Source organism: Artemia franciscana, chromosome 2, assembly GCF_032884065.1.
Source record: "Artemia franciscana chromosome 2, ASM3288406v1, whole genome shotgun sequence".
Lineage (NCBI taxonomy): Eukaryota > Metazoa > Arthropoda > Branchiopoda > Anostraca > Artemiidae > Artemia > Artemia franciscana.
Window position 1 is genome coordinate 3262144 of NC_088864.1, and position 24900 is coordinate 3287043.

At 36.1% G+C, this 24900-nt stretch overlaps 2 protein-coding genes across 2 annotated transcripts in view; one reads left to right on the plus strand and one right to left on the minus strand.

The window, feature by feature from the left end:
• Positions 1-10886, plus strand: part of LOC136036024 (activating signal cointegrator 1 complex subunit 3-like) — a gene marked incomplete at its 5' end in the record, with an annotated part of 61933 nt that extends 51047 nt beyond the window's left edge. The window contains 2 exon segments of the mRNA XM_065717954.1: positions 4371-4746; positions 10616-10886. Of these exon segments, the coding sequence (XP_065574026.1) occupies positions 4371-4746; positions 10616-10818 (579 nt within the window).
• Positions 1-24900, minus strand: part of LOC136036161 (E3 ubiquitin-protein ligase UHRF1-like) — a 178392-nt gene that overhangs the window by 62692 nt on the left and 90800 nt on the right. The window lies entirely within an intron of this gene.

Sequence of the window (24900 nt, forward strand, 5' to 3'; positions counted from 1 at the left end):
ACCACTTTTGTTTCCTGTCATAATAAATGATTTGGCAACAAAACTGGATGGCTGCTGGAAGTATGTCGACGATTTGTCGCTCATTGAATGTTGTCGAAAAAACCTACCAAGCAGAGCAGGCTCATTAATGAAAGATATATGTCAAGAGGCAAAGGTGGACAAAATGACTGTCAACTTTGATAAATCTGTAATTTAACATTTTCTTTTTTAAAATCTGCGCCAGTTTTTAATCCACTTATTCCCAGCGCCAGTCACGTGACCGAAATCAAACTGCTCGGTGTTCATATCACCCCGGATCTGAAGTTGAATAAACATGTTGATGGCATGGTAAAAAAAGCTAATTTGGCCATCAGGTCTCTGAAGTTGTTGGCTCGCCATGGAATCCCTGCACCACACCTCCTACGCATCTATTTCTCTTTTATACGTTCCACACTTGAATACTGTTGCCCTGTATTGCATATCGGGCTGACTAGGGAACAGTCGGACCGGGTTGAGAGGGTGCAATACCGTGCCCTCCTAGTAATCTCAAAAGCCCCAAAAGTACTGTACATATCCCTCCTTAATCAGTTTCAACTTAAAACCCTTCAATCTCGTCGTTTAAAACTGGCCCTATCCTTTGGCAATAAAATTTTGTCCAGCCCTATACACCGAAATATCCTCCCTCCCCAACATCAACCGGCACGGGTAATGCCACTCAGGGCCGTTGCAGAGCCTGTACCGAAACTTCAACCTGTGACTGTGTCACATAATCGTTATGAGCCTAGTTTTGTGCCCTCGTTTGTTAAGTTGTTTAATGCTGGGTCGACTTTTTAATCCGGATTACTGTTGTTAATTGTATATATTATGATTTTGTGTATACTTGTCGACTTATTTTCGTGTGTACGTGACAATTATTATTGTTAATTGTATATATTATAATTTTGTGAATGTTAATTTTGACTTGTCGACGAATTTTTGTGTGTGTATGACAATAAAACTAATAATCGGCTCTGTCCGTCGCATGTTTTTTAAATAAAATGAATTTGAATTTGAATTTATTTGAAGTTCACTGTAGTTCGCTGTGAAGTCAATAATATCACCGTAAATTATCTGCTGTTCCTCCTTTTCTCTCTGGCCCGGTCCTGTCCCCTTTTTTAATCTCGCTTCCCAAACGAATCCCAGTCTTCATCCCAAAAATATGGCTCTCTTTCCTCAGATTCATGTTCCTCAAACTTTTGCTCGTTAAGTTTTTGCTCGTTTTTATGCACTTGGTACTAACCAAGTGACATATAGCAATCGCCAGTTCTGTCGGTCTGTCTGTCTGTCGGTCCCGGTTTTGCTACTTTAGGCACTTCCAGGTAAGCTAGGACGATGAAATTTGGCAGGTGTATCAGGGATGGGACCAGCTTAAATTAGAAATAGCTGTTTTCCCAATTTGACCATCTGGGGGGGGGGGGGGTGGGGGCCGGTTAATTCGGAAAAAATAGAAAAAATGAAGTATTTTTAACTTATGAATGGGTGATGGGATCTTAATGAAATTTGATGTTCGGAATGATATTGTGTCTCAGAGCTATTATTTTAAATCCTGACCGGATCTGATGACATTGGGGGGAGTTGGAGGGGGGAAACCTAAAATCTTGGAAAACACTTAGAGTGGAGGGATCGGGATGAAACTTGATGGGAAAAATAAGCACAATTCCCAGATACATGATTGACATAATCGGAACAGATCCGTCTCTTTGGGGTAGTTGGGGGGAGGGGGGGTAATTCTGAAAAATTAGAAAAAATGAGGTATTTTTAACTTACGAACGGGTGATCGGATCTCAATGAAATTTGATGTTTAGAAGGATATCGTGTCTTAGAGCTCTTATTTTAAATCCCAACCGGATCTGGTGACATTGGGGGGGGAGTTGGGAGGAGGAAACCTAAAACTTGGAAAACACTTAGAGTGGAGGGGTCGGGATGAAACTTGGTGGGAAAAATAAGCAGAAGTCTTACATACGTGATTTACATAATTGGCACGGATCTGATCTATGGTGGGGAGGGTTAATTCTGAAAAATAAGAAAAAATGACGTATTTTTAACTTACGAAGGAGTGATCGGATCTTCATGAAACTTCATATTTAGAAGGACCTCGTAACTCAGATCTCTTATTTTAAAACTCAACCAGATCAAGCGTAATTGGGGGGGGGCAGTTGGGGGCCGGAAATCTTAGAAAATACTTAATATATTCTCTAAGGCCAACCTGACTTACATACATAATGATGATAGAAGGTAATAAGCTTGCCTAAGCTATGGATGTCAGGTGATTGATTTTTCTTCTAACTCACCTGACATCCATAGCTTAGGTAAGCTTATTACCTTCTATCATCATTATGAAAATACTTAAAGCGGTGAGATCAGGATGAAACTGGATGGGAAGAATAAAAACCTGTCTAAGATACGTGACTGACATAACCGGACCGGATATGCTCTCTTTGGTGAAATTGGAGGGGGGGGGTAATTTTGAAAATTCGGGTATTTGTAACTTACGAAAGGGTGACCAGATCTTAATGAAATTTGATATTTAGAAGGATATTGTGCTTTAAAGTTCTTATTTTAAATTCCGAATAGATCCTATGACGTTGGGGGGAGTTGGAGGGGGAAACTGGAATTCTTGGAAAACGTGAAAATTGGGATATTTTTATCTTACGAATAGATGATCAGATCTTAATGAAATTTGATTTTTAGAAAGAATCCATGTCTAAGAGCTCTTATTTCAAATCCCGACCAGATCGTTTGACATTGGGGGGAGTTGGAGGGGGAAATCTTGGAAAAACACTTGGAGTGTAGGAATTGGGATGAAGCTTGGTGGATAGAATAAACAAATGTCCTTGATACGTGATTGACAGAATCGTACTGGATTTGCTCTCTTTGGTGGAGTTGGGGGAGGGGTTCAGTGATTTGGCGAGTTTGGTGCTTCTGGACGTGCTAGGACGATGAAAAGCGATAGGTGTGTCAGGGAGCTGCACAATTTGACTTGATAAAGTCGTTTTCCCAGATTCGATCATCTGGGGGGCTAAAGGGAGAGGAAAAATTAGAAAAAATTAGGTATTTATAACTTGCGAGTGGGTGATCGGATCTCAATGAATTTTGGCATTCAGAAGGACATCGTGACTCAGAGCTCTTATTTTAAATCCTGACCGGCATTAAGCCTCTTATTTTCCTTTTTAAATCAATCTATTGATTCATAGAATTTTGTTAGAGCTCATACCATATGATCTCTTGGCTCTTAGCTCTTCATTTTTGGCTAATAAAATTTTACCTGCATACTTTGCTTTAAAGAGTTTTGTTGCAATTTTGAGCTCATTTTTGGTTTTTTTACTTTTTTTTTTTTTTTTTTTTTTTTCTTTTTTTTTCTTTTTTTTTTTTTTTTAATTCGTTCAAAAAAATTCAATTTGTTTTTATCAACCCGTCGACTTTTTCTATTTATTTGTTTATAACTTAGATAATTTGGTATCTATATCATATAAATCTCAATTCATTTTGATCTATTTTGAAGACTATTTAAAATTTCTCTTATGCTTTTTATATACCAGTAAAAAACCTAATCATAAAAATGATTGACAAAGTTTGTGGTTTTTGTGCCATTTTACGATAAGGGTATTATCAAATAATGAATTTAATTATTATGACATATAATCAATTTTAATATTGAAACTAACTTTAGATATGCCCCCATAATATGATAGTAAGGTTTGGTTAATATTCAGCACAATAGTTTTTTCTCGAGAATCTGAATGCAAGTGAAAACAAGGAGCATAAAACCGATTGGGCTTTACATAACTTTCATTCGTGTATTTATAGCTTAGATCACTTTAGTATCTATTTTACGCAAAACCCAATCCATTTTCCTCCTCCCCCCTTCATGTTTTTACTTATATTCATAGATTCTTTAGAGAAAAAAGATCCTATTTTTTAATCTATTTTGAGAATGAGGTAAATATTATTTTCGATGACCACGCTGCCTTTCTATGACGAACATACATCAGTGATCGTCATAAGCAGAATTGCCTGCGATCCGGAAGTAATTATTTTATTCTTTTTAAATATAGTTTGTTTTGATTGTAATACTTTATTTTATCTGCTGATCACGATCACTGATGCATGTGGTCGAAATATCCATATCTCTTGTATTTATTTGTCAATGTCTAATAAAAGGACTTGTCCCTATTTGAACTTTTTATTTGTTTGTTTGAAAACGAGTTAAAAGAAATTTTGTTTTAACAAGTAAATTCTCTGTTTCTCTGTGCTTTAACTTCCAGAATAATGATGGATGTTGCAAAATTACTTTGTATTTTGCACTGTCCTGGTTTGAATATTAATTATTTCATTTATTCTTCCAAATATAGGTTTTTGATGCGTTAGTATCCCTGCTTTTAGTTCCGCTGGAAGTTACATTGGATGGACTTGTTCCTGATACTAGTTGTATATCAAATCGACCAGTTGAATTAAACTCCCGTCTACTTGATTCTGATTGGTTGCAAGTCGTGTGTAACCAGGAATACACTGTAAATATTAAAGTTAGCCAAATTCCTACTACCTTCAAAAGAAGAAATGACAGAAGGTATGCATTTGCGCCTAAATTTCCCGAACCTAAAGAAGAAGGATGGTGTTTTGTTCTGGGATCTGTTGAGCAGAAAGAGTTATGGGCATTGAAGAGAAGTGGCCCGTTGTGGTGGGCTAAATCAACCCAGCAGTTATCTTTCGCAGTGCCATCTAATCCAGGTAGATTCCGATTCCCTAGTTTTAATCAAATAGTCTGATAATCTGAAGAGGAAGAAAACATAAAGTACCAAAGACATCAAAATCAAAATTTTAGCCTAGACATTCATACTTGAAGTCGTAATATTCTAATTTTCCTTTTAATTGTATAAAATTTTTGATATTTCAGGACAGTAACACATTTTCGTCAGTGTTGCCACATTAAACCTCAAAAAATAAATAAGCAACACTAATTAAGTAAACTTTACGATGCTTTTCGTCCTTGAAATTTCAAGTATTAACTATCTGTTGACTCCCAAATACCACTGCCTTCGAAAGAAAGTTACACCTTTATAAGTGTGGGACCAAATGTTTACAGCTTATTTTTTCCCTCGGTTCCTTCTTTACAATTTGGCAACGGCTGCCTTTTTTTTATTAAGATTTTTATTAAGATTTTATTAAGATTTTTTTTTATTAGATTCTGGATTCGTTCTAATTTTTTAATATACATATGGCTGTATGTGATCCCTCTTCCACGGTTTAAACAATCAGATTTCGTTTTCACTGTCTATGGTACTTTTAGTTTTTATCTGGAAAAAGATAATAATCATCACTATACAAGTATACTCCATTAAATTGCTGAGCTAATTGTAAAAACCTAAGTAAAATTTTAGTCTTTCTCTTAGTATCTTCTTTATTTCCTTGATTTGAATTTGGCTTTATATTGAGCCGAAGACAGATAATTCACTTTCAAACAGTTCGTGGTAACGAACTGTAGTAAGGAGCAACCCGGCTCAATAGTAACCAAAATTCTAGAAAATGGAATTTTGATACCAATACCTACATCAAAAGAATTGCATTTTAATGCTGATTTTAAATATATAATTTTCATCAAGTTTAGTCTTACTCATCAAAAGTTACGAGCCTGCGAAAATTTGCGTTATTTTAGAAAATAGGGGGAAACGCCCCCTAAAAGTCATAGAATCTTAACGAAAATCACACCATCAGATTCAACGTATTAGAGAACCCTACTGTAGAAGTTTCAAGCTCCTATCTACAAAAATGTAGAATTTTGTATTTTCTGCCAGAAGGCAGATTATGGATGCGTGTTTATTTTATTTTTTTTGTTTTTTTTTTTTTTTTCCCAGGGGTGATCGTATCGACCCAGTTGTCCTAGAATGTTGCAAGAGGGCTCATTCTAACAGAAATGAAAAGTTCTAGTGCCCTTTTTAAGTGACCAAAAAAATTGGAGGGCACCTAGGCCCCCCCCACGCTAATTATTTTACCAAAGTCAACGGATCAAAATTCTGAGATAGCCATTTTATTCAACGTAGTCGAAAAACCTTATAACTATGTCTTTGGGGACGACTTACTCCCCCACAGTCCCCGTGGGAGGGGCAACAAGTTACAAACTTTGACCACTGCTTACATATAGTAATGGTTATTGGGAAGTGTACAGGCGTTTTCAGGAGGATTTTTTTGGTGGGGGGAGGGGTTGATTTAGAGGGGGATATACTGGGGGAACTTTCCATCGATAATTTGTCATGGGGGAAGAAAATCTCCATGAATGGAGCGCAGGATTTACTAGCATTATTTAAAAAAAAATCAATGAAAAAATAAATATGAAAAAGTTCTTTCAGCTGGAAGTAAGGAACAGCATTAAAACTTAGAACAAACAGAAATTATTACCCATATGAGGGGCTCACCTCCTCCTAATACCTCACTCTTTACGCTAAAGTATTTTTAGTAATTTCAGCTATTTATTCTACGGCTTTTGTGATTCAGGGGTCATTCTTAATGAATTGGGACAAAATTTAAGCCATAGTGTAAAGAGCGAGGCACTGACGAGGGGGCGAACCCCCTCATATATGTAATAGAAATATGAGAATACAAAAGTTCTTTACGTAAGCTAATTTATAAGTTACGTAAATCTTTTATTAATAAAACGATAAAATTAAAAGTTCTAGTTGCCTTTTTAATTAACCAAAAAATCGGAGGGCAACTAGGCTTCCTTTTTCTCAAAATCATTCGATCAAAATTATGAGAAAGCCATTTAGCAAAAAAAAAAAGTAAATTTCGTTTTAATTATTCCTCTGCAGAGAGCCAAAATCAAAACGTGCATTGATTTAAAAACGTTCAGAAATTAAATAAAAAAAACAAGTTTTTTTAACTGAAAGTAAGGAGCAACATTAAAACTTAAAACGAACAGAAATTACTTTGTTTATGAAAGAGGCTGCTTCCTCATCAACGCCCCGCTCTTTACGCTAAAGTTTTTACTGTTTTAAAAAGAAGAATTGAAAGAAAGAGTCAAACTTTAGCGTAAAGAGCGGGGCGTTGATGAGGAAGCAGCCTCTTTCATATACGAAGTAATTTCTGTTCGTTTTAAGTTTTAATGTCGCTCCTTACTTTCAGTTAAAAAAACTTGTTTTTTTTTATTTAATTGCTAAAAGGGCACGGTACGTTTATTTGTTGTTTTTCTCATTCACCTAACCTTTATTCTGTAGGGTTAGCTATTTTAGTTGACTCGAAGCTTTTTTATTATAAAAATAAAGTTTTCTTTTATTTAATCATTTTAAGAGCGATATTTCTATGGCTGACCCCCAATTCCCAGTTTCAATTCCTTGCTGAAAGGCCATGAAACGGAGATGAGCGCTGCCGGTTTGGGCTATAGAATCTAGTGCTTCATCCTTTCTTTTTTTTTCATTTGGTATTTTTAGGTGTGTTTTTGAAAGGTTTTTATTTTGTATTTGTTTTTGAAAGACCAAGAATTCCATAACATAAAAAAAGATACTCATCCATGTTCCAAGAGAAAATCATTGTACAAATATTTGAGCCCAAAAAAGCGGGATTAATCTTTAATATTTGGTATAAAATGTTGTAATCAACCTCAAGGAAAGTTTTCTTACCTTTTAAAGTTAAAATTTTCAAATTTTTTCAAACAAAATTTTATCAAAAAATCATTTTTACGTATGAATCAAAATTATTGATCATGGGAGAATTATGAACGTATTTTCAGATTCAGTTAAGCTCCCTTGACGCTTTTCAAACAATCAGATTGACATTTGGAATGTCTAAAATGCCTAAAAATACCAATCATTTAGTATTTGTAGGTGTGTTTTTGAAGTGTTTTTATTTTGTTTTCGAAAGACCAAGAATATTTCTGGGTATTTTTATGTAACAATTTAGCACATTTGAAGGTGTTAAAAGTTATTAATATCAAACCTTATGATTGCATCACGAACTGCATTGAAAGCCGTCATTTTTGACGCACCCATGCATATTTACTCAAGAAGTATTGGACTAATTGTCTTGAATATTATTTAGCTTTGTCTGTCGTTAACTCTTTCTCATTATTATAATTTACTCAGTAAATACTGAACAGGAAAAAAAGTAAAAAAAAAAAAATATAGAAGAAAACATACTGACCTAACAATAAATGGACATTACCCTTAAATAAGTAACCGTGATGTTGTATGCATTATAGTAAAAGTTCTCAACTCTCAATTATACTAGCAGAAGGTGCCAAGAAAGCCACATCATTTTTATATTATATTTTGTATTTAATGATTTACAGCTTCCTTAGGATAACTAGTCCGAGCCTAAAAATAGCCCTTGATTTTCAGGCTCGTGAAGGGTGGTGAAGCAGTTATTTAGTAACGTTTAGCACTATTTATAAATTTAGTATCATTTATTTATTCATTTAATGTCTCTTATCCTAAGTTTGACTTGAATGCTCATTTATTTTGCCTTTTTTTTTTAGGTTTAACCTATTTATTCATATTAATTCTTATCTGTTTTAGGCTTGATGTATTGTATAAAAATATTTTTCTCGTTTTAGTTTAATTCTGCAATCGCGTTATAACTTACATTTGGGGCACATGCTTCCGCACATTTCACAGAAAATGGTAGGGGTAGGCTTATTGGTACTGCGTTCTACACTCAAGTTCTATACCCTTAAAGCTCCAACCCTGCTAGACTTCTATAAGGAAAAAATTACTTTTTTCAAGATTTTCAGACGAGACGCTAAAAAATAATTGCCGCCTGACTTCAAATGATTTGAATATGTCTATCTTGACTCTTTAACGGTTAGAGATGAAAAATCGGAGCGGACCAATCGAATGTTGGTGCTGATTTCAGTAGGACTGGGTCTATTACTCATAGGCATAAATGGCATATATTACTTTTTATTACATCAGTCGTTACACTTCTGTGCTCCGTGCTCCAATTAATTGTGGAATAAGTCGAAATTATTTATAACGTCCCACCAGTTTTATTGAAATTTGACAACTCTCTCTTGATAGCAATAATTTAATTCCTACCACCCCCATTCCCTGTGAAGTTAGGATTGGGTCTTAACGGTCCTTCCTACTGGATGGGATTATGAGTATTGTCTTTTCTCTTTATTTCCTCTACAGTTCAGGTTCAGGAGTTAGATCACAGATCAGTGGTCCAAAAGGCGTAGTTGATACGCTTGCTCTTCTTTCCCACAATGTTTATCTGATAACCAGTACCTATAACCAACAATTTACAGCAGTTTAATTGTTGGATCCAGAATGTACATGCATCCAGAATCTCAGAAAGCTCAATCAAAATGGAAATTTTTTCGAAATTGGAATTTGGAATTCCGAAAGTGATTTTTGCTGAAGGATTAACGTTAAATTATAGAAAAGGTTTTTTGAGTTTTTTCATCGTTTTTTTTTTTTTTTTTTTTGAAAAGGTGCTATCCTGTTTTATAGGAATCCAGCATTATATTACCCCCGAAAGTCATGAAATCGAATTTCAGGGCTATGACAGTTCCGTTTGATTTCTTGTCCGTACTTTATATTAGGCTAGAATGAATTATATTAGGCTTGGTGATGATTTTAGTAGGACTGGGTCTGTTGCTCACAGGTATAAATGGCATCTGTCACTTTTTATTACAGCAGTCGTTACATCTCCGTGTTTCTTGTGCAGTGAACACCCTCCAGTTAATTGTGGAATAAGTTGAAATTATTTATAACGTCTCAGTTTTATCGAAATTCGACCATTCCGTCTTGATAGCAAGAATTTAGTTCCTACCTCCCCCATTCCCCGTGAAGTAAAAATTGGGGCCTAACGGTCCTTCCTACTGGATGGGATGATGAGTATTGTCTTTTCCCTACGGGGAGTACTGCTGTTTCCTCTACAGGTCAGGGGTTAGATCACAGATCAGTAGTCCAAAAGGCATAGTTGATACACTTGCTCTTTTTTCCCTTCTTTCTTCTTGCTCTTCTGTTTATCTGATAACCAACAATTTACAACAGTTTAATTGTTGGATCCAAAATTTACATGCTTCCAGAATTTCAGAAAGGAATCAAAACGGAAATGTTTCGAAATTGAAATTTGGAATTTCGAATGTGGTTTTTGCTGAAGGATTAACGTTAAATTATAGAAAAGATCCGGAGTTTTTTCATCGTTTTTCGAAAAGGTGTTATCCTGTTCTACAGGAATCCAGCATTATATTACCCCAAAGGTCATGAAATCTGATTTCAGGCCTATTGACAGTTCTGTTTGATTTCTTCTTCGTACTTTATATTAGGCTAGAATGATTATTTTTTCAATGGAAAATTACTGTTTGGTCTTTTGAAAAGATATGACTCAAACCTGTAAATAATAAGTTGACTATTGTAACTAAAAAAAGCCGTTATATTAGAGACTGTTTCACGAGAACCGAAAAGTTCCAAAATATTCAACAATGTTGAAAAAGCTTAAAATCCTCATTTTATGGGCATGGTGCTTCGTGGGTCTATACCATTTATTGTTCTAATATAATATCTTAGAAACAAGTCTTATTTCCCCTTTCTATTTCCTAGAATTTATCTTTTTAAACTCAAAATTCCTCTGCCACTGAAATAAATCCCCGCATTCATTTTAGGTCGTTTTGTTGTTGTCCTGTATATATTGAGTGATTCGTACATTGGCTTAGATCAGCAATACTATTTGCACTTGGAAGCCGTAAAAGTCAAGGATAATATGGGGCCCTATATCCGAAGTTTTGATGATTTATCCGAAGTTCAAATAGTATCTGAAACATATAAAGGCTGGATGGAAGAAGATAGCCACCCTTCATGGGAGTAAGAAAGTGCATTTCTATGACTTATTTTTCAGAGGTTTTATATCAAAAATTAAATTCGATTGTTTGCTGTTGTTTTTTTTTATTTATTCGTGGTCACATTTAGGTGGCTTAAAAATCTATCTTGGCTCACGCTCCCTAATTGGAGTCTAAAGATACTTGCCCGCTCTAGCTGATGCTACAAATTTGCGGTTTAACTTCTCAACTAAATCTCCATACTGAATGTTTTGTTTTATATGGACTTGTGTTTTCTTAACTAGTTTAAGATCATATAGCTGAAGATGGTGCACAAAACTAGGTTGTAAATGACAAAGGTGTCGCTGAACAATACCATTCTTACTATATTTGTTTATAGTTTCTTAGGAAATCATGTTGTCATCCTTGTTCTCACCAAGTATAAAAATCCCAAACGAAATATAATGTTCACACTAGTGACAAACGCCATCTATAACATGAAGAAATAGTCCTTTGTGACCACGGTCTTGACTAAGTTTGGTGAGTCTTAGAAGCTGTCCGTAAGTTCAACACTGAATTTTGTTAACCTTCATCATAGCCGGCTTGTAGAATTGAGAATTCTTGTTTTATTTCAGAAGTTTCTTACGTTTGATTAAAGAATAATAAGTCAATATTCTACATGATATTACAATCTGTTGGGCCCCTGTCATGTATCTATGATATATACCGTATTTGCAATGTAACTGTTGGGAATATGCTTTACGACTTAGAGTTTGTTTCAAAAAACGTAGGAGTAAAAGGGATATCAACAATAATATTGTAGACTGCCTGATGAACTATTGTTTTTTAACAATTGAATACTGGGCATTATCAAAAAGATGCTGGAACAAATTGGAGATCGATTGTGAAGAGGCAGTTTTAGGTTTTAGAATTATTAGGTTTTAGGTTTTATATAAATCATTTTGTCTTATCATGGATTTTTCGTCTTCAAATACTAAAGAAACGGTTGTAACCTATGAACAGGTAAGCCACCACAACGAATCTAAAAGAAATAATGGAAATTTTGATATAATCAATCAATTTATATAATCCCACTTATACCCAGTTTTGTCCGCTTCGGCTGCTCCCAAACACCCAGAGTAACGCAATTACTGGCGGAAAGTAAGAAAAAATACAAAGAGCTTGTGAAAACATGCATATAGTCGATCACAAATTGTCACATCTATGGCTCTAGTAGACTATCGTTTACAGGCTTTTGATAATCGAGTATTCAAGTTCTTGTGCATCGCAATAGGCCTTCAACTTTCATTATAGCCTTGGGAGCTTCAACTACGGTTGTTGACTATGCTTCACTTAACCACAATCTATTCAATGTTAGCCATATTTTTTGTTCAGGCAAGACTTGAACTTCGACAGATTGCCTCTTTGCCAGTAAGGCAATTATCAGAGTATTAGGCAAAATATTCATAGGAATCTAAATAGAGTCCTCTATATTCTAAAAAAGGTATTTATTCTCTATATCCTATATAGGTATCCTAAGACCAGCTTTATCAAAATTACATAAGGGAAGCTCCCAACATTCATAGGTGGTTATGTAATGACTAATCAGTGACAGGATTTACCGTGGTTTTCAGACAGAAGGGGGATGGTGGGTAATATCCCCCCTGGGAAGAAGAAAAACAATAAGAAACTAGTTTGGAATCTAGTCCTCTGCGTATTCGCCCCCTTTATCCTTAAATCTGTGTACAACTAAATTATTTTCATTGACGATATTACGACCTATTACCATATATAAAGTGCTTTAATTTGTTAATATTATACCCATTCATCGCAATACAAACCGTGTTGACACTTGTCATAATTCGTCATTTCCTAACAGCATTCAATCATTTCTATTGCGTTTTTACCAACTTTCGAAATGTTTAAACTATAAAAACGCAAGTAAGGAACAACATTATAACTTAAACCGAACAGAAGTTATTATGTCGATGAGGGAAGCCCCCCCCCCCTCCAAAAAAAACTCTTTTCATGCTTAACAAATCTTAAACACCAGGGCGCTGAATTAGACCAGGGTCTCCAAACTTTTCAATGTAAGGGCCATATTATATATTTCCCATATTTATGCGGGCCGAAGGGATAAAAATGAGAGAGAAAAAAACAAATCAGCGCTAATAATTTAATTCCCTCAAATACTAGGGTTTAAACATAAAAAAAAATTTAAACATATCTTGTTGGAAAAAATCAGGGTAAACCCAATATACTCCTGCCTTTAGTTTTATGCAATAAAATTAGCATGACGAATGATACGTTGTTTTGACTTTAAAATTTAATTAAAATCAGGTTCTAGGTTAGATGAGCCAATTGTAAGAATAGACTTCAAATGATCATCAGACAAATTTGTTCGATAGTTAGATTTTACATACTTCAATATTTTTGGAAAATGTTTGTTCACACAGATATGTTGTACCAAAAATGGACACAAAACTACAAGCAAACTTTATCAAATTTCAAAACTGATCTGGCTGCCGACATTTATAAAACTCAATCAGATTTCCTTCTCTACACTTATTTTTCAGCCTGTCATCTGCTTGGACATCAATCATTTCCATTTGAAATAGAGTTGGAAGATTTTCAGCATTGCAGTCAAATGGATAATGAAAGAGCCTGATTACATTTTCTTTGGCATCAAGGTCTGCAAATCGCTCCTGAAACTAATTTTTCAAATCTGAATTTATTTCATTTGCAAATGAAGAAAGAAATTCAAGTTTACTTTCTGCATGAAATTTTTCACAACATGGAAAATGAGCAAAATTCTTAACTTTCACCTGGCGTTCAAGTAGCGCAAGTTTTCTCTGAATGCCTTGACATGAACAAAGTAGTCACTGATCAAATTTGTTTTGCTTTGCAATTTCAGATTCAAGTGACTAATATGACCAGTCATATCTGCAAAAAAATACCAATTTCCAAATCCATTCACAATCTGATAATAATGGCTGAGGTTTATTTTTCTCTGTGAGAAATAAATCAATTTGTGATCTGAGCTCCAAGAAATGCAGCAAAACCTTTCCACAACTAAGCCATCTAACTGGTGTATAATAAGGCAAGTCAACAAACCAGTACTAGTGTTTGTGATTCACACAATTGAGAGAGGGAAACTGACTCGGGCTGAGCCACCAGTCAACAGCCCCAGCTTTGAATAATTCTGCGAAGCCAGTCGTACGATAATTTTTTTTCAAGGCCACCACACGGGGATTTGTTTGGTGGGCCGGATAAAATTATGTGGCCCGCGGGCCATAGTTTGGAGACCCCTGAATTAGACTAAAGAGAATTTGTAAAATAATATAAAATTATTTGCGTAAAGAATGGTGGTTTGTGAAGGGAACAACCCTCCTCACCTACAAAATAATTTATGTTTGTTCTAAGTTATATTCAATTTATTTATAACTTGTCAAAACAAAAAAGGGCGTAGAGCCCCTACATAATAGAGTACAACATAAGAGGGAAAAGAGAAGAAAACTTGTACACTGAATAAAAATAAGCAGTTTTTAGAATCATAAGAGAATGATTGCAAGATCCGTAAGACAGCACAGGCATAAGACATAAATCATAGAATCGTAGCACAGTCATAAGATCGTAAGAACAGAGAAAAACTAATCGTGATTAATCTTACTGGCAGAAGATTTTAAAATTTTCACTCTTTTATCAATAATTGTCTAAGGGGACATATGCAAAAGAAATTTAAAATAAATTTGGTGAACAAATTTATTTAAGCTGGAAATAGTTGCCAAATAGGAGATAGAGCAAGAAGATGATGCAAAGTTAGACTATTGTAAAATTTAGAAAGGTGGAAACGACTAAGGTGTGTAGCATTAGAGAGAAGTGACGTTTAAGTTAGACTATTGTAAAATTTAGAAAGGTGGAAACGACTAAGGTGTGTAGCATTAGAGAGAAGTGACGTTTAAGTGATCTTCGTCTTTTTTTTCAAGAATTTTGTTCGCAAACTAAATAGTTTCTTTAATTGAATTTCCAATGGGCATTCCCAGGTAAATAAGGCTTTTAGAGAGGGGGATAGAAGTTTCAGCAAGTTGGAGGGATTCATCAGAGCATCCTTTGAGTTTGAAACTGACAGCTACAGTTTTATCTACAATAGAACTTAAACCAATCTGCTGATATTCTTTTTCCAACTTCGAAGAAGTGCTCTCACAACAAGACAAAGTGCGTCTCAGATTCAAGATATTAGTCTTGTTTCAGAGTTCAACGCGAGAACAGCTAAAACTGTGAGTTTCTTGTCAAGTGAATTAATTTAACATTTCACAATATTTGGCTTGGGATCATAGTGACTTTTAATCCTGACCTAAGCTTCATAATTAATTCAGTAATTTCGTTATTTTGCAACAATTGGCTTGGGATCATAGAGACTTTTAATCCTGACTTATGTTTAGATAAGATAAGATATTTATTTCCAAAAAATCACTATCACAAGCCCTCAGGGGGCCGAATTCGGACTTCGGAGTCGACTAATAAAACAAATAAAGCAAAAAACACTAATAATAATGAATGATCAAATTATGTATAAAAATACAAGTCCGAAAGAAAGTCAAAAAATATAAGTCAGAAAAAAAGGGAAGGGGACAAAAAAAAGTCAAGAAATAAGCATATATATCTACAAATTAAAAGGGACACTAAAAAAAAGTCCAAAAACTCACGAAAAAGAACGAAGCATACAACACACGAAAAACACATATGACTTAAAAGGGAAACTAGACCAAAACAGCGGGGGGCAAGCAAATTAGTGGAACGACCTAAAGCACCTCACATGAAAAAAAAGAGGGGGGGGGGAAACTAGTTGGCTATTTTTTCTGTGATGAAGGGGACAAAGGTTTTTTCATATCTGGAAGTAACGCAGCGAATGGGAGACAAAACTGGGATAGGCTCAGAAACAGCTCGAGGCTGTCATAATCTGGATGGTGAGTGACGTTTGGGAAAAATACTTGCCGTCCGAGGGTTCGTTATTGCATTTTTTGAAAAACGGAGGCACAACGACGACCTGCTTCGCTCAAGGGTTTCGAAACTAGCTTTTTTTAGGAGCAGAGAGTAAGGCACCTTGCCTTCTTTGAAAATTATTCGCAAGGCTCTTTTTTGGATTGACTCAATTTTGTCAGATTCTTTACGGGAGATGCCAGGGTGCCAAACTGGACAAGCATATTCAAGATGCGGGCGGACAAAAGACGTGTACAACCTTAAGGAGTGAGAAGGGGGGACGCTATATTTATTTAGGAGCTTAAGGAGGGCGATAGACGCATTAGCTTTATGGATGATATCTTTAACGTGGATATCCCACTTTAAATTTGAAGAAATTGTGACTCCAAGTAATATATCCGAGGCTGCATAAATTTCAGGAGGGATAGGATTAAGACGACAGGGCGAGGATTTGAGGAAACAAATCGGCATTATCATGGACTTAGAGGGGTTTACAGTCATATCTAGGTCCAAAGCCTCACTTCCAATTTCATTGAGAATACTCATAGGGTCGCTTATTAAATTTTTGAAGCAGCTTTCAACAATCGTTAGGTCATCAACAAATTTCCAACGGTCAGGAACCTCCTTCGCGAGGCTGTTAACCATGACTGAAAAAAGGAGGGGGCCTAGGAGAGTTCCTTGGGGTATGCCATTGTAGATAGGGAGAGGATTTGAGTAATGGTTCTGGTATTTAACCACCTGTGATCTATTTGTTAAAAAGGAGGCAACCAATTTTACCAGTAAGGGATCGATATTGAACTCGCTTTCAAGTTTCTCAATTAAAATATTGTGGTTAACAAGGTCAAAGGCTTTCTGAAGGTCAATAGAAATTAAGTTTAGCCAGGAATTAGGTTTTTCGAGGATTTTCCCGATATGGTCAATAAGAGAAACGAGGTAGTGGGAAGTAGAAGTTGATTTTAAGTTTCCGAATTGCTTCAGGTCAGTAAGAGGTAGGATTTTTTCCTTCAGCCAATCTGCAAGGAATCCTTCATACAATTTTGAAAAAATAGGAGTAAGTGTAATAGGTCGAACGCCATCAAAGCCAGCCTTTCCGTTTTTCTTTTTCAAAGGGGTAATGAAACCGTGTTTCCAAATTGTTGGAATTTGCCCAGACTTAGTAATTTCGTTAAACAGGACAGACAAGGGCTTAGATAGGAAGTCACCGAAGGCTCTAATAAGGGGAAACGGCATATCCAAAGGACAAACACTTGTCTTTCTTAGTTTATCAATTCTTCTTTCAATCTCAGACGGGGAAACAGTCGGGAAAAAGGGGGATGGGGCTCCTGTTGATAATTGGATTGGCAATGCTGGAAGGCTCTGGACAATGGAAGCGAGAAATTTATTTAGACTATTAGCAGTAACATCAGGGGGCTCTGGTAAATTGAAATTAAGCTGGTCAAAACTCCTGCCACATAGCTTTTTAACCTCGGAATACCAGTTTTTAGGCCTATTAGTAAACAATTCTTCGATCTTATTTTTGTTGCACGATCGTGCCAATTTACGAATTTCTCTTTTAATTGATTTTCTTAATATATTGGCTTGATCGAGTTTACCATTTTTAAACAGCTTCAATTTGGTTCTAATTAGTGTTTTTATTGTTTGATTAATAAAGGGTTTGTCACTTGAGCACCTTTTAAACCTTTTTTCTGGGAAACAAATTTGATATTTATCAATTAGCTTTTTATGAAACGTGGCTGTTTTCTCATCAAGGTTTCGTAAACTATAAGTGTCGGACCAATCTTCAGTACTCAGCCACATACCGAAAGAAAGAATACCGGAATTTTAAAGAGGGCGGTAAGTGCTATAAGTTTTTGAGAAAGTATGCTTAAAATTTGAGGAGGGGGACAAAATAATGGAAAGATGATAACTCCCACCTAATGGGGGCAAAGTTGAGGGAGGGCTGTAAAAATTATACATATTAGTTAAAATAACATCAAGAGAGGTATGTCCCTTAGTCGTCGGTATTTTAACAATTTGCTTTACTTTAAGTGAAGCACAAAAAGAATCCATTTTAAGGTCGTTGGCATCGCCAACTAAAAAAAGGCCAGCATTGGGGTACTTAGAAATAACAAAATCAGCACTTGCCTGTAATTGCTGGGTAAAATTATTTTGATTTGGAGAGTAATAGAAAACAGCTATTGCAATAATACTAAATGGACGAGGGAGTACTTTTGGTCTAACACTTAGCCAGAGGATTTCATCATACTCGGATAAGTTAGGGACTTGAATAACCTTTGGGTAAAGGTGACTCTTAGTAAAAAACAAAACTCCGCCACCCTTTTTCCCGAGTGGGTGGTCTGAAGGACGGAGTTTAATAAACTCTGAATAATTTGTCAGGTGTAGGGACCCTGGGTCATGGGATTGAACTTCAGTAACAGCTATAATATCTATCAAATTTGATTTTGAAACCACCTCGAGTTCAGTAAGCTTTTCAAAATTAAGACTTTCAGTATTAGTAACTAAAAGCTTAGGAAAAACAAACCGATTGGGGAGTCGCGACAGGGAGACTTGATGGGTTTGAGAATTTCCTGGGTAGGGTAAAATTTAATTTTATTATGCTTTGGAGAAGAGGGGTAAGAGAAGGATTTGCTTTGGGGATTTGGATGTGGGGGGACGGGCAAGGATATGGACGAAGCACGAGGACTTATTATATGACAATTATTGAATGTAAAAAGTCTCAGACCTGAGTCACGTTTACAGGGTAGGCACGAGGGACAAAACGAAACCTAACATATAGCAGTGACCAACACCTAGTAGGTGGGGGCGCTTCACACGAAACCCCCCCCCCCTCCCGCACGTGTAAGTCGCTACGTGCCATTGTAGTTGTGTCCCTGTGTCCCACCTGGGAATATAGACAGATATATATATGTTTTTAACTACGTAAAACTTAAAACTACGAATATACAACATTCTTTGCTGTCCCATTGTCTGTGCATATACAAAGCCTTATATACTTATAATAACGTCATATGCAAACGCTCTTTTTACAAACATGCATACATACAACTTATTTTTATATAGATAGATAGATATACAATATAAATTAAATACGTAAAACTTGAGAATATACAACATTCTTCGCTGTCCCATTGTCTGCATATAAATAGATTTTCAGGTTTACCGACCCTCGAACATCTAACATATAATTGTCCATGGGAAAAACAATCTGTACTAAGATCTATACCGCAGTTTTCTAATGATTGCCCTTGAACTTTGTTGATGGTGATTGCAAATTGCAAACTGCAATCTTTTAAATTGAAAAGGCAGATCCGTTGGAATCATAGGAATGCGAGGAATAAGAACAGCCTCACCCTCAAAAGGTCCTGTCAAGATTGTTGCCTCTATTACGTTTTCCATTGTTGTTTTTTACAGCAAGTTGCGTGCCATTGCTAAGCTTTGGTGGGTTAATATTTCGTAACAGTATTATTGGTACGCCTATTTTTAGTTGTAGCCGTGTGGTGGAAACGCTGGGAGATCCAGAGAATTAAAAAATTCAGATGTATAATTAACAGCTTCAATTGGTTCCAGAACTGTGTCGACTGACTTGTAAATGACTGTCGGGTCTCGAATCTTGGTCAAAATAATATTGTTGATTTCGTGGACGTCTTTATTCTTGGCTGCCAGAATCGCTCGTTCACATAGTAATTCATGATTTTTACAGATGATTTTTATAATTGGTTAGAATATTTGGAAATACTTTTTCGACCAATTCATTTTTGGACGTCACTAAATTACAGAATTCAGCAGGCAGTTGTATACGTCCTGAAATTGAGTCTACTGGGAGCTTTCTGTTTCCAATTGCCAGCAATTGATCTGAAAATATTTCATCAGAGTCATAGTTTTGCAATCGGACACGCATATTTATAGTTAATTTTAATGTCTTTACGTTTGTCCAAAAATTTTAATTTTTCAGGCAAGCATTCTCGTAAGTTAAAAATACCTAATTTTTTCTAATTTTTCCAAATTAACACCCCCCCCAACTCCTCTAAAGAGTGGATCCATTCCAATTATGTCAGTCACGGATCTAGAACTTGTGCTTATTCTTCCCATAAAGTTTCATCCCGATATCTCCACTCTAAGTGTTTTCCAAGATTTCTTGTTTCCAAGATTTCTGTTTTCCCCCTCAAAACCTCTATGTCTCCGGATCCTATTCAAAATTAAATGAACCATAGGAGACATAAGATCTTTCTATGTATCAAGTTTCATTAAGATCTGATCACTCATTCGTAAGATGAAGAAACCTCAATTTTCACGTTTTCCAAGATTTCCAGTTGCCCCCTCAAATTCCCCCCAATGTCATCGGATCTGGTGGCTATTTAAAATAAGAGCTATGAAGCACAAGATCCTTCTAAATGTAAAATTTTGGTAAGCTCTGATCAACCGTTCGAAGTTACAAATACCTCATGTTTTCTAATTTTTCTCAATCACCTCACCCCCTTATCTCCCCCAAAGAGAGTGGATCAGGTCCGGTTGTGTAATTCAACTATCTTGGACTTGTGCTTATTTTTCCCACCAAGTTTCATCCTGATCTCTGCACTCTAAGCGTTTTCCAAGATTTCCAGTTCTCCCTCCCCCAACTTCCCCCAATGACACTAAATCCAGTCGAGAATTAAAATAAGAGATCTGAGTTACGACGTCCTTCTAAATATGATATTTCAGTAAGATCTGATCACTCCTTCGTAAGTTAAAAACACCTAATTTTTTCTAACTTTTCAGAATTAACCCTCCCCCCAACTCCCTCAATGAGAGAAGATCCATTCCAGTTATATCAATCACATATTTATGATTTGTGCTTATTTGTCCCACCAAGTTTCATCCTTATCCCTCCACTCTAAGCCTTATCCAAGATTCCCGGTCCCCAACTCCCCCCAATGACACTGGATCCAGTCGGGATTTAAAATAACAGAACTAAGTTATGAGGCCCTTCTAAATATGAAATTTCATTAAGATCCGATCACTCCTTCGTAAGTTAAAAATACCTCATTTTTTTTATTTTCTAGAATTAACCCTCCCCAAAAGAGGGGGGGGGGTTCCATTTATTAGGAACTATCGTATTATCGTACGACTGGCTTCGCAGAATTATTCAAAGCTGGGGCTGTTGACTGGTGGCTCAGCCCGAGTCAGTTTCCCTCTCTCAATTGTGTGAATCACAAACACTAGTAGGTATGTGTTGTGCATTACAACCAATCAGTTGTGTATAACTGTATATTAAAGGGGTGGAGGGCGAGTGGGGCTTCGTTGTACTTTGTGCGGTTAAGTGAGATAGAGCGTGGGGTGAATGAACTGAAGTGTTGATAGAGTTTGATCGCTGATGATCTGTTGCGAACAGTGTTGTCATCGGCTGCGTGGTTAGGGTGCTTTTGCACTACGAGCAGAGGGGAATGGGGCTCAGCGGCACAGTTGGGCATTCACATGTAAGCAGAGTGGCGGTCATCACAACGAACCATTCGCTATGGAGGATTTCGTATGATTTTTAACACCACATACAAGCTGTTTTCCCTGTAGAATTTATTTCATTTATTTTACCCTTATGTTTTCAGATAGGAAAAATACAAAGAAAAGAAGACAGTGAGTGTCATCAGTTCAATGACGAATGGAAAATAAAGTACTTTTTTGTGAAAGCAAATGATAAAGGCTCTTTATGCCTCATATGTAGAGACAGTGTTGCTGTTCTGAAGGAATACAATATTTGTCGGGACTATGAATCTAAACGTGGCTCAAGTTATTCTCACATCAAAGGAGCAGAACGCACTAAAAAGTTTAAATCATTTCAGCGCTGTCTGCATTCTCAACAAGCTGTTTTCAGTGAGAAAAAATCTGAAAATGAAACTTCAACTAGAGCCAGTTACAAAGTTGCCTGTGTGTTGGAAAAAAAAAGGAATACCTTTCACTGATGGTAGTATCATAAAAGAGTGTATTTATTTATTTGTTTTCTGTATTTCCCTCAAAAAATGAGGAGTACGCTACAATATAATATAAAGAAAAAACAAATGATAACACTTACAATCAAAACCTATCAAATATTGATCCAACACTACACACAAAAAAAATAAAAATAAAAAATATATTAGCCTATAAATCATGAAGAGCCAGAACTATTACTAAAAAACAGAAATAAATTGTGGCCTAAAAGGTTAATTTTCGCCCTATCTTCAAATGTTTTATATTTTTTCTTTATACAGACTACAGGATCCTTCACATTAAGCTTTTAAACAATCTCAGTGTTACTAAAAGAAAGGAGGAAACCAAGTAAAAATTTACAAAATTTAAAATAAGAAACTTTAATGGGCGAACGATCAGAAGGTCTGAAATTTTGGAAGAGGAGGGACGGGAACAATACGTGAGGCAGAGCAACAGCGCTATACATACAACCAAGGACGTCCCGACGGTAAAGACCCCGAAAACGAATTAAAAGACCAAATGCCTTGCGTAGTTTCATCTGAACATGCTGAACCAGGACTGGTTTGAAATCTCTTTCCGAAGCAGCATAAGGTAATCCCAAATAAGTGACTATGGGCGACGACTGAAAAATAACACCATTGCCGCAATCGAGAGTCGCCCTGATATTACCCTCTAAACAATTTACAACAAAAAATTGACATTTTTCAAAACTGATAGAAAGGCCCAAACCTTTTAAACAATTAATTAAAATATTAAAATTAGAAACAAGACTAGACTTGGACCGGCTTAGAAGGATAATGTCATCCGCATATGCAATGTAAGACAGATTTTGAGATAATGAAACAAACGAGCAGGAAAGAGAATTAAGGGCAGTAGCTAAACAAGAATTGAATATATAAGGAGAAATAATTCCTCCTTGTCTAATTCCTCTACCCACTTGAATTAATTTGGACTGAGATGAAGACGAACTCGGACAGATACGGATCTTTAAACCAGAATACCAAGAGCGAAGGACTCGTATGACAGCTAGGGGCAATCCAGCATGGATTAAAGTGAGCAGAGCGGATGCATGAGAAATGTTATCAAAGGCCCCTTTGATATCAATCAAGAGGGCGTATAGCGGTTGACCAGAGATTCTCGCTTCTTCAATAACTTTGCTGAAAGATGCATGGGCATGGTCACATCCCAAACCTCTCTTGAGACCAACTTGATTAGAACCAGTGTCAAGAATTTCAAGAAGATCCTTCAAACACAACTCAAACACTTTCCCAATCATAGAACCCCTAGTAATTGGCCTCCAGGAACTACAAGATGACAAGTCTTTTTTCCCGCTCTTAGGAATAGGCGTAACTATGCCAATATAAAATGACGATGGTACTAAACCAGTAGTAAGTAAAAGGTTGAAAAATGCCAGTAGAGTAATAAGAAAAGAAGAAGGAGCAAGTTTAAATTGATTAGCAAATAAGCCATCATGATCCTTAGCCGACTGCGCCTTTAACGTTTTGATTGCTCCACGTAACATATCCTCAGAAATCCTGTAATCAGTTGAAAAATTCTTCAACCTTTCATCTAATTGCAACACAACACTGTTAGAATCGTACGAAGTCGACAACTTAGAAAAATAATTTTCCCACTCTTTTAGCGATGGTGTGGAATTAGTATCAGGCATGTTAATCCGCCTATTGCCTCGGAGAACATTCCAAAGGAGATTCTTGTCCTTGTCGTTATCAATGTTTGAAGAAGCTTCTTCTATGACCAGGTTATTATGACGACGGAGCTCCGCTTGGAATTCAGCCTTTCTCTTTTTCATTAGCAAAAAAACTGGATGCGAGTCACTTGGCTTACCGAGGGCCCGCCATTCCCAATACGCTTATTAGCCGCCTTATTAGAATTTACCAAAAAAGGATTGAGGCTCCAAAAAGGTTTCTGCGCGCCCAATCTTATCCATTTAGTAGGAAAAACTGCCGCAGCACCATACTTTAAGCAATGGATTAATTCAAAATAAAGGCAATTAATAGTCAAAGAGGGATTACTATCCATTGGATCCAAACTATCAGGGATATAAACTTTATCAATTAAAGTCCCAACTCTTTCTTGGTAAAGCGGTCTAAAATTTGGATTCCAATCAACCCGATCAAAAATTTTAGGAAGCTTATTACCAGAAAAACGAACTGGGGAAGGACGAGAAGCCAAAGGGGGTATAAGGAACTGAAGCGGCATGTGGTCACTAACGGGGAAATCTTCGATTACAGTAACCACAGGCAAAGGATCACTTGGGTGATCCTTTGCAGAAAAAACATGATCAATATTAGTTGTACTACCACTCCAATGAATATAAGTAAAATCCTGGGACTTCGGTAAAACAGAAAAATTAGGAAGACAAGAAGATAAAATTGTACCCCTTTCATTTGCTATATTTGGATCACAGTTAAAATCACCTAAAATATAAGTACGCAAATTTGACTGTAAACTAGAGACAAAACGACTAAGATTAAAACAGCATTGAGTAAACAAATCAAAAGAAATATCATCATGGTAATCAGTCGGAAAATAACAATTAATTAAAACTACGTTTGAAAACCTACAAGCTAAAAAATTTGTATCAATTGCTAGAATAGCTGCATTAAGAGACTTGGGTAAAATAGTAGCTAAACCACCGGAGGGACGTCCACCAGTCGGTGTAGTGGGAACAGCAAAAATGTCATGCTCAGTAGACAGACTAGAAAGCAGATTCAACGAATGATCAAGGAGGTGGTTTTCCTGAAGACATAATAACGATGATTTTTCATTCAAAAAACTATGAAGTACAGGTAATGTGCCTAACACACCATTTGAATTAAAGGACGTAATACAAAGTAATACATTCATTTACAAAGTTTCTTTAAAATCGGACAACTAAAGCTGTAAACTGGATGATCATTCGAGCCACAACTGGCGCATTTAACTGGCGCTTGATATGGGGTGTCTTTAGTCGAAATGTGATTACCGCTACATCCGGCACAATTGAAAAATTCAGATTTACACTGATTTTGAACATGGTTAAAACTTTGACATTTAAAACAACGCCCAGGCTGAATACGATCACGTTCTACTCGGAAAAGCTCATAACCGAATTTGATGCCATGTTTGATGTAAAAAATGCAGGTATTCTTCTGTTTGAAAAATAACTCTTACAGTTTGCGATTTTCCTAGCCGGTTAAACTCGATTATAC